The sequence below is a fragment of the Manis pentadactyla genome, chromosome 17 (genome assembly GCF_030020395.1).
Source record: "Manis pentadactyla isolate mManPen7 chromosome 17, mManPen7.hap1, whole genome shotgun sequence".
Classification (NCBI taxonomy): Eukaryota; Metazoa; Chordata; class Mammalia; order Pholidota; family Manidae; genus Manis; species Manis pentadactyla.
Window position 1 is genome coordinate 65,570,805 of NC_080035.1, and position 9,938 is coordinate 65,580,742.

The 9,938-nt window shown below is 49.4% G+C and overlaps 1 protein-coding gene and 1 long non-coding RNA gene across 7 annotated transcripts in view; both read right to left on the reverse strand.

Moving 5' to 3' along the window:
- The window catches only part of TUBGCP3 (tubulin gamma complex component 3), a 78,653-nt gene extending 69,616 nt beyond the window's left edge, over window positions 1–9,037 (reverse strand). For 4 of the 6 annotated variants that reach the window (XM_057494651.1, XM_036893647.2, XM_057494649.1 and 1 more), the window contains exons 1-2: window positions 8,829–9,037; window positions 1,084–1,191 (exon numbers count right to left, since the gene is read on the reverse strand). In XM_057494651.1, the coding sequence (XP_057350634.1) occupies window positions 1,084–1,191; window positions 8,829–8,904 (184 nt within the window). In that variant the 5' untranslated portion in view covers window positions 8,905–9,037. Of the gene's footprint in view, window positions 1–1,083; window positions 1,192–8,828 lie in introns of those variants that run through there. The other 2 variants (XM_057494650.1, XM_057494652.1) reach the window with 2 other exon arrangements.
- Window positions 3,206–7,249, reverse strand: LOC118916585 (uncharacterized). Its single transcript, XR_005026445.2, has 4 exons — window positions 7,220–7,249; window positions 6,844–7,051; window positions 4,274–5,414; window positions 3,206–4,201 (listed from the first exon to the last, which is right to left on the reverse strand). It is a non-coding gene; the product is annotated as an uncharacterized LOC118916585 (long non-coding RNA).
- Window positions 9,038–9,938: the final 901 nt, after the last annotated feature.

Consider the following 9,938-nt stretch of genomic DNA (forward strand, 5'->3'; position numbering starts at 1 on the left):
ACCCCTTTATTTGAAATACTTACATGTAAATAATGTCAAAACCAGAGTCATCTCAGCAGACGGCCCACTGCAGACTCGGGGTGTGCATGAAGCCCTAGGCATACGGAGCTAATGCAAACTAGGGCTGGGCACAGCTGCTCATATGCAACAACCTCCACTGCCACTGGCCGCCCCCCAACCCAGCTCAGCTCAGCTCCCCAGGGATGAAACGACGTCCACACAGCCCACTCACTGGCTAAATGCAGCTAATAATGCAACAGCCAGGGTGGCAAACTGCACCATACAGATCTTGGGAAAGGTGTCACCGTGGTTTGCCTACACACTCAGAAATAGGGCCAAAGCCCCCTTCACGTGGGCATGTTAGCAGCTAGGCCCCAGGGATGGAGGCACTGCCCTCCACGGCAAGGCTGCTTTGCCAGTAGCCAGGCTGAACATGCACGGCCCAGAAAGCTGTAAGCAGCAGGGGCCCGGCCACAGGAGAAAACCACTGCCAACCGGGACAAGAGGGAGTCTCACCTACTCCTGGGGTGCAGAGGGTCAGCAGAGCCCCACCTTATACAGAGAACACATTAGTGACCAGGCGCTAATACGTGGGAAGCCTTTTCTCCAAGGTAACAATGTTAAGAAAGCTTTCAGTGACATCTCAGAACGGAAAGGTTCGAGTAATAAGTCCTAAAGTACTACAAGTTTGTATGCTGACAACAAATAGAAGCAGACCTTGATTCCCCAAGAGCTGTTTGCTGCCAAGACAGAGCTGTTACCTGCTCAAAAGGTGCCTATACTCAGTGCTCCAAGTCACAAGGCAAACAGCAAGCTATATTAAGCCCTTCTTAATTTCCTCACACACTTAAACCAAATTGTGTTGCTATAAGAGTATTTAAAACAATCCTTTTTAGTATGTTCTAATGAAAGGCAAGTGAGTTGTCCTTTTAATACTGTATTTATATATAGGTAACAGTACCTGTAATTAAAAAGTGTGTGGGAACTACATATATATTGCTCCATACACATATATTGGGGAATTCTTAAGCTTTGAAACATTTAAGAATCCAACACATGATAACATTTCAGAAAAATACATACGCTCTTTCTTGATCTTTTCGGCTACCAGAAATTCATCTCTCTCAACAGTCGGGGCAAAGTTGCTGCCGATGACCCGCACAGCATACTGGAACTGCTGGGCAGCGTCAGCTGAAAGGCAAGGGAAGACATGCGGTCACTGCCCGGCAGGCGAAGTTCCCATCACCCGAAGCTCCCAGGGGGAGACAGGTGGACTAGGTCCCAACACCTGTCCCCCACCTTCCCCAGGTTCTACCCGAGAGGACGGAAAGCCATGTAGAAATCAAAACACACGAGTGGGTGTGTGCAGCAGCAGTCCTAGGAAAGAAGGGGAGACAGCAACAGGCCAGGATGTCGGAAAAATCCTAGCAGTCAGAAAACCAATGGGACTGACAGTCCTCAACGGAGAGCCAGGAGCAGCCTCAGCCCAGAACCTGGCGTGGGGGGAGGAAGCCAGCTCAGGCGAGCCTCTGAGCATCTCACCACGCACGGATCGCGACCTCGTGGAGCTTTAGTATTTCTACAGCTCCGTTCTAAAGCTTTAGTCTTAAAGGTAAGAATAAAGCAACATACTGTAAAAAAAATAGTTTTTCTGGTAAAGTAAAAAAATCTTAGCTTATATACCACATAATACATAATACATAAAAATTAACTCAAACAATATAAAATACAAGCATACAATACTCTCAGGGGCAAAAAAAAAAACAATCCTTGTGACTTTGGGTTAGGATTGTCCTTATATAAATTATACCAAAATTATCACTGATTAAAAAATATCTGATAAAACAGACTTTATCCAAGAATAACAACTTTTGCCCAGGAAAGAGCACTGTTAAGAGAATGAAAATAATGAGAAAATATTTGCAAAACACATAACCAACAAAGGATTGGAACCCAGATATATATAAAGAACTCTCAAAACTCAAAAGAGCAGGGGCAGGGGGCAGAACAGTCCAATAAAAATGTAAGCAGAGGTTTTGAACAGTTGATTCAGGAAAAGAGAATGGCAAACAAATGAAAACATGCTCAACTTCATCAGTGAAATGCAGTACATGATTCACCTGTTGAACAGCTGAAACAGTTTACCAGCACCAAGTGGTGGTGAAGACGCAGAACCCTTAGGCTGTCCCACGCTGGCCGGGAAGAGGGAAGCCGGCATACAGCCACGGCTCCCACCAGCTGCCCCCGCCGCTCCCCACCCACAGCCGGGCCCACTGCACACCGGCCCCGCTGTGGCCTGGCCATCCCTTAAGCACATTACACTCACTTCCAGTCAGAGCCTTGACACACTCTTTCACGCCTCCCCAGAGCTATTCACTCGGTTCTCTACAAAATGTCACCTCCTCAGAGCGGCTTCCTAGCTCAGGAAGACACAAACACAGGTACACACACATGCACACACACACGGTGTTTCTTAAACACCACCGGGTCAACAGAGAAATGTGTCCAATACTTGGTGAGGCACAACCAAAGTGTTTTGCGGAGTCACAGGATTACAAGTAGTTTTAATTTTCTTCCCTACATTTTTCCATACTTTTACAAATTTTATACACCAAATATATATTAATTTTATAAATATGAAAAGTATCATTGAAAATCACTCATTTTAAAGGGTTGCTTGTATAATCATTCTAGGCAAAAACTGTTTTAGATTACCACTTCAATTTCTATGCTTGTTAACCAAATTTCCAATCTTTCTTTCTGATCGTAAAATATTTGAAAAACCCATCTGCTATTTTTAAACCAAATCTACATAACCTATGTTTCAAAGGCAGATGCATAGAATCCAGACTATTAAATTAACAGTAGTAATTACTTTGTTTAGTAAAAACTAAATCATCAAAAAAAATCATTAAAAACTAAAATGCAAAATATCAATGTCAAATACACATTTTCAGTCTACTCCCAACATATTGTAGATTTTAAAGTATATCTAAACTCAATCAGTAACTTAATAAGTATTGTCTTGCCAACGGGTTTCAGTCCCAGGCAAGTTCACTATGGATTCAGTGTGACCAAAGAAATGACAATAGAATGTTCATGGGGTGAAAGGGTTACACCCAACTTTATTTCCACGGTGGTAGGTTAATCGCTAGAATCCCGTCCACTCAGAGCGAGTCTGCAGCAGCAAGTGGGTCTCCGCCTCTGGGCCCCTCTGCCCACACAGCCGCCCTCTAGGCCTCTTGTCCTCGGCGCTGCCACCACTCCAGCCTCTGCTTGGCTCTCCTGCAGCCTTGCAGCCCTGCCACCATGTCGCCCAGAGCACTGTGCAGGGCTCTCTATATAGAGACAGTAATGACGTAGTGCCCACACGTGTGTGGTGGGCTAGCCAGCCAGGGCCGGGGAAGAATCCTGGCCACAGGAACCTTTACTTTATCCACACTCCACTCCTCCAGGATTCTCTCCTCTCAATCTATGTGTCCTCAATCCTCTGCAATGGTCCCTGTGTGAGAAAGCTGGAGCATTGTAACCAAATTCCGTAATAACAGAGGCTACAACAAAACACAAATAACAAAAATTACAACAAATTATAATAATCCTCAGGCCTGAGGAGATCCATTGCCACCAAGTGGTCATCCTGGCTGCATTCCAACCAGTTCTACTCAAAGGAGTTAACCAAGAGGACCATGGGTGGGCCTTACTGTACCCACCTTCTCCAGCCTCTCCAGCAGGAAGTCCTGCAGACACACAGGCCCATCTTGTGGCTTTGTCTCTGCCTCTGCTTCGTCCTCGGCGGCCGGAACCGCTGCTCCAGTCCCAGTCACTGCCACAGCTCCAGTCCAGTTTCTGTCTGCTCCTGCCTTTTCAAACCAACCCACACCTGGGTCCATGCGACCTTCACGGGGCCCTTTAAATTCTTCCTTCGAGAAGCAGACCGTATTTCCTTCTGTGCTTGAGCCTGAGGATAGGAGCGTGGAGCGCTCCACAACCTGGGGAAGGGGCTGCACCTCTCCTGAAAGGACCCGCGGCTGCCGAGTGCTTCGGGCTCTCCACCAGTTTTCAGCCAGGTGGGGTCTCCACCAAGGAGGGGCCGATGCCTCCGGCACTGGCAGGGCCTCCACCCCCACCTGTTCGTCAAACCCCTGCTCCTCCATTTCCAGGGCTGACGGCTCCACTACATCCTTCTCTCGCCCCATGGCACCTGGCAGCCTGCGTGCTGCTGCTTCTCGGGCCGCTCCGTCTTGGACCTCTTCCTTCACCTGCCCCACGGCACCTGGCAGCCTGCACGCCCATACTGCTGCTTCTCGTGCCGCCCCTTCACAGGCTGCTGCTCCTTCTCTCGCTGCTTCCTCTCGGGCCGCAGCACTTCGTAGTGACGTCCTTTCAGTCAGCTTCCTCTTGGGGTGGACCCCAGCCCTCCATCCCTTCCCAGTACCACATGTCCACAGGGGATGCCTCCCCGTCCACAGGTGCAGCTGCTGAAACACCCCTCCCAGGAGGGCAGCCTGTTCTTTTCCCTTGGTCACCAGTGAACCCTGGTGACTTCACCAATTGTCTTGCCAATGAGTTTCAGCCCCCGGCAAGTTCATTATGGATTCAGTGTGACCAAAGAAATGACACTAGAACGTTCTTGGGGTGAAAGGGTTATACCCATCTTTATTTCCACGGTAACAGGTCAATCACTAAAATCCTGTTCTCTCAGAGCAGGTGACTGGACTGTGGTAGACTCCAAAGATACTACCCCAGACACCAAGCAGGACATGTGACAGGTGAAGGACGGCCGCTCTGAGAAGTCACCCCCCACCTCAGGGAGTAGCCTGCCGCGTGCCGAGCAGAGAAACAGGCGGGAAGGACACACACATGGGTTCACAGGGCTACTCTGCACACTGTCCCTCCAAGGAGGACAGTGCCACTGGATTCTAAACTCCAAACCATAAGCGCCAAAGCCATTCCAGCAGGAGTCCCAGGTGAGGAAGTCCAGGCTGCAGCTCTCTGATGATCTGGCTCAATCCAGGACTAAAAAGTCATTTTCAGTCTCTGACCACAAAGTACCAAAATGTCTCCTGGGTGTCAGGAGCCTGGACGGGATAGCACTCCTCGGCCAGCCTCTGAACGTACGCTCCGAGACCGTGTGACGGGTCCTGAAGTGCAGGCATCGCGCTGCTGACACGAACCTCCACGCCGGCAGGTGAGGCCGAGGCGAAGCCCCTCCCACAGGCAGGGCTCTGCCTTCCCCGCCTGGACTCGGCACACAGAGAATGAAGCTGGCAGATGCTGCCTGGGAGAGCAGGGATGAATCCATTCAGGATGACAGGCTCCGGCCTCGGAGACCTGGGTTTCAGTCCTGACCCTGCAATTTACCAGCAGGGTGACCATGAGCAAGCTACTTAATCTCTCCAAGTCTGTTTCCTCACCTACAAAATGAAGTTAATAATAATCATTCCAACCTCCCACCATCATTTGAGACTTAAATACACAATCTCAGCAGCCTAAGCCCAGTAGCTGGCACAGAGAAAGCTCTCCCTAAATGTGAGCTGCTTTCATTAATATGAACCTGAAAGCATCGTTCAAACACGTGCAATGTCTACTACGGCCATTAAAGCACCAGTTAAGTACCCACAGTTTCATACTTTCAACAAGATAATCTGGTCTGCACCCTGTACACTACAGATAGGGAACAAACTGTCTTTTCAACAGACCAGATCAGACTTGTTTTCCAGGAAGGACACTGGCTGCAGAGAAGAGGACCTGAGTGTGGTGGAGCTGCAGGCGGTCTCCGGGGAGCACTTGGATGTGGGCCCAAGGGTTCTGAATGAGACACTGCCTTGTTTCCCAGAAGGGCTACACGCACACTCAAGTAAATGATAACTGAACTCAAAGCTGCACAAAAAAACAAGCACAGCTTAAGTGAAAACAAAACCCTACAATTTCATGCTTTCTAGGGATTCAGTGACAGGAGACACTGAACAGTTTGGTAAGACATAGATCCCTGCCTTCCTGCACTTCCTCTAGGTTGGCTTATAAGCACCATGATGCTGCTTTTCTAAAGGACAGGACAGCAGGTCAGCGAGATCCTGGGGAGGAATGGCTGTACCACAAGTGCTCTGTGGCTCATGGAAACCAGCCAGCTCCCCACTCCAATAACTTTGTGCTTCATGTTTCAGACACTAAGCTCTAGCACAGACCTACAGGGTCAAGAGATGTGGAGATGGGGCCCCCAATATTAACTTTGAGTATTACATTTAGAGGTTTCAAAATGAGAAAGGCCAACATTAGATTCAGTAAGTCCTCCTCTCTCAGCTACTGCTAGCAACCCCTCCCCACAAGAACCAGTGCTTATAAGTTTCTTGTAATCACAGGCCATTCTGGTGCACAGCTCTAGTTGAAAAGCAATGCTCACAATAAAAACAAAATAAAAAACATTACTCCAGATTTCTGTTTCTCAAACTTTGTGGTCTCAGGGTCCCTTTACACTCTTAAGACTGAGGATCCCTAAAAAGTTCTGTTTCTTTATGTGGCTTATATCTATCAATATTTATTGTATTAGAAATTTAAACCAAAATCATTTAAAAATATTAATTCATTTAAAAATAACAATAAACCCATTAAATGCAACTTTCTAATGAAGCCTAAAACTTTGAAATTTCAATATACTTCTTAAAAGACTTTTAGTGACCATGTACATTTAACCTAAGTTTTAAAATTTATTTAATATACACTGATTTTCCCAAGCATGTAATCAAGGGAAGAAGACAATACTTCGTTTGGAACTTCACCCAGAGGTCTCCACCACTTTGGAAAATCCTGCACTAAGGGCAACGCCACCTGTGGTCCATGACTCACCAGGACAAGCCCCCTTGCCTGCCACGGTGGCTCAGGTGTGCTCACCATGGCGTCACATACCAGGACCATCATCGTCACTACGTAGTGTACTGCAGCCATACCTAGGCATTTATGTTGAAATATTTATCTAATAAAACTCCTTTATTTCTTCTCTGTCAGTCAGAAAAAGGATTACAAAGTGTGAGAGGGAATGCTGCCTCTGACGGAGCTGAAACAATGTGACATCAAGCACACTGTTTGCAAAGACAGAAATAATAAGTATTATATCCAAAGATACGGTAAGTAAAAATGTGCTTCAGGAGAGGGCAAGGGTATGGAGAATCTCCGTCACTGTCTGGCAGTATGTGTTCCAAGCATTCACAGGTTTTATGAATACCTAGTAATGACAAGAATTTCCCGTGGCAAATGCTGTAGAGGCAGCATCAATACTGCTCCTTTGCTCATGAAGGTGAACAGCCTGAACAAGGCCTTACACGCCTACACATCCTGCAGTTGGTAGCAGCGACTTTGGCAAGATGCACAAAGTCATTCGGCATTCCTACCTGTCCAGAGCAGAGCAAAGACAGCATCATCTGTAATGGGGTTTATCAGAAATTTTATTCAGAGAGGATCCTCTCAGGACCTCACAGAGAGCCTATATACTCTTATTTTAGACACCAGTCTAAATAGAGAGAGAGAAGCATGCAGAACTTTGCTGAAGAGAAGTGTCTCAACCTTCTGGAAGGGGTGAAACTAAGTCAACCAGAAGGAGCCTCCAACTTTGTAAACAACTTTAATTGAGAAACATCATGCTCCCTCACAATGAACGGCCTTCAAAGTCCACCTGTGATAATGGGAAGGGATGGATGTGTGTTTTATCCCTGAAGAAAAAGGAACGACAACCGGTATACTGAAATACTGGCGCTCAGTGAGTCTTAGCTCTCTGGTTTCCTCTATGATTAGGAAGATCAAGTCGGACAGGGAACTCAGTGCTGGAGACACACGGACAGGAGAGCCGGAGACAGAACCAGGGGACGCAGGCCAAGCTGGAAGCTCCTCAAGACCTCCGCACTTGCTCCCCCGAGGACCGTCCCAGATTGGGACAGGTCCTCCCTCCACTCAGGGCTCCGTTTGAGCAGATACTCGGAGGCTTCCCCTCACCTCTTCCCTACTCTGTTTTTCATCATAGCATGTCACAAATTAACTTAACACGTTTACCTGGTTTATTATATGTCCTGCAGTAGCATGGAAGATCTAAAGAGGAATGGTTTCTGTGTCGAGAGCACCTAGCCTAGTGCCTACGGCTGGGAGACCTCACAGGTATCTCCGAAGAATAAATGACAGAGTGAAACTTTACAAAATGTACCAAGAACTATGTGAAGTACGTGTCACTTGACTGATAAAAACAACTCATCTTTGCCCGTAAGGTATCATAGAACAAATAAATTATATTCACTAGTTACCATGAATCATAAAAAATCAAAACTCTGTCCAATACTTAAAATGTAATTTTGTTTAAAGTCTTCCCGCAAAATCTGCATGATTTCTTTTACACATTACGAAGTGATGTGACCCGGTCGATTCGATTACCTAGGAAACTCCTACACGGTGCATCTCCAATTCCGCGCCCCTCACGCCAAAACAATCCCCAGGGGACACCTGCTGCGACGCTGCTCCCGTACGCGGCCGCGGAACGACCCGCACACCGCCGAGGGCTGCTTTCGGCTGCGGTGCTCGCTCTGCCAACTCCCCAGGGGCCCTTCCGCATCGGCCGGCCTCGGGCCTTTACAGCAGAAAACCACGGCGGGTGACGGTGGGCAGCACCCCGCCGCGCCCCACGCGCGCCTCCTCCCCGAGGGAACCGGGAGACGCGCTCGCCCCCGCCGGGCGGACTGCAGCGGGGCCGATGGCCCGCCCCGCGCCCGAGGCCGCAGCTCCCCGCAGGCCGCCGCCCTCACCGGCCTCCGGGCCGCGCCTCGGCCCCCAAGCCCGCCCGGCGCCGCTACCTTCGCTCCTGCCCAGGATCCGGCAGCACAGGCTCTGCAACAGGACGTTCGGCGACTTGTGGTCCGGGGTCGCCATCCTCGCCCGGACGCCCCACGCGGGCCCCGCGGGCTCCCGGCGCAAGGACGGGCTACGGCCCCGAAGGCACCGCCAGCGCCGCCAGCGCCGAGGCCGCCATTTTAACGGAAGCCGCCGAAAGCGCGGGCCCCTCCCACAATGCCCCTCTTCTTCCGGCGCCCGGGGCCGCGGGTGCTCCGGCCTGAGGGTTCCCCAGTTCCTTCGCGTGTTCCCCCCAACCCCCGATGCCGGGCCAGGAAAGTTCCGGCGCAAGAGCCCCGGCCGCTCGCTGCAACTGGGGCTCCCCGGGCTCAGTGCCCGGCACAGCTCAGCGTGCTCGTCTCTCGTCTCAGTCCTCACCAACTGCCTCGGCCACCCATGTAATGAGTGCCCTGTATTCACTCCCCAGTGTTGGAGCTACTAGTCCCTAGAGACTAGTCCCTACTCCACAGTCCCTGCTAATAGGACTGACCCCAGGGAAGAGATCCTCAGATGGCCTTCCAGGATTGGGTTGCTGGCATGTTTGAGCTCAAATATGTTGGGTCTTTTTGAACGTGGAACCCACGGCATGTTGGGGCACCAAGGGGTCTCTCGGGTGTGGTTGCTTGGGACAAAGCGCTGGCTGACTAGTCAAGCGTCTGGGCAAAAGGACTACAAAGACTATAGGGTGGAATGGGCTACTGGAGTGTATTTGGAAAGCTTGGGTCTTTACATTTCTAGCTTAAGGTATAGTCATGCAACCAGCGAGCTCCTATAGCAGCCTTAAAAGAAATGTCTTATTCTTGGAACTTCAAAGCAGTCACAACTAAGGACCAGACCCCAAACCTAACTGTTCAAGTTGTAAATTATGATGCAGGTTGCACACAGTCCTGTGAGGTCTCTTACAGTAAGGGTGGGTCATTAATTGAGAAATGGGACCCTGAGACTTCGTATGGAAACATTTGGATAAAACGTGAAATCCCAAGTCACCTAAACCTTAAACAGAGCACAAACTCTTCCCTTCCCTGTATGCCGGGGCTGGCCTTGCCCTGACTTCCTGAAGCAGTCAGAATGGC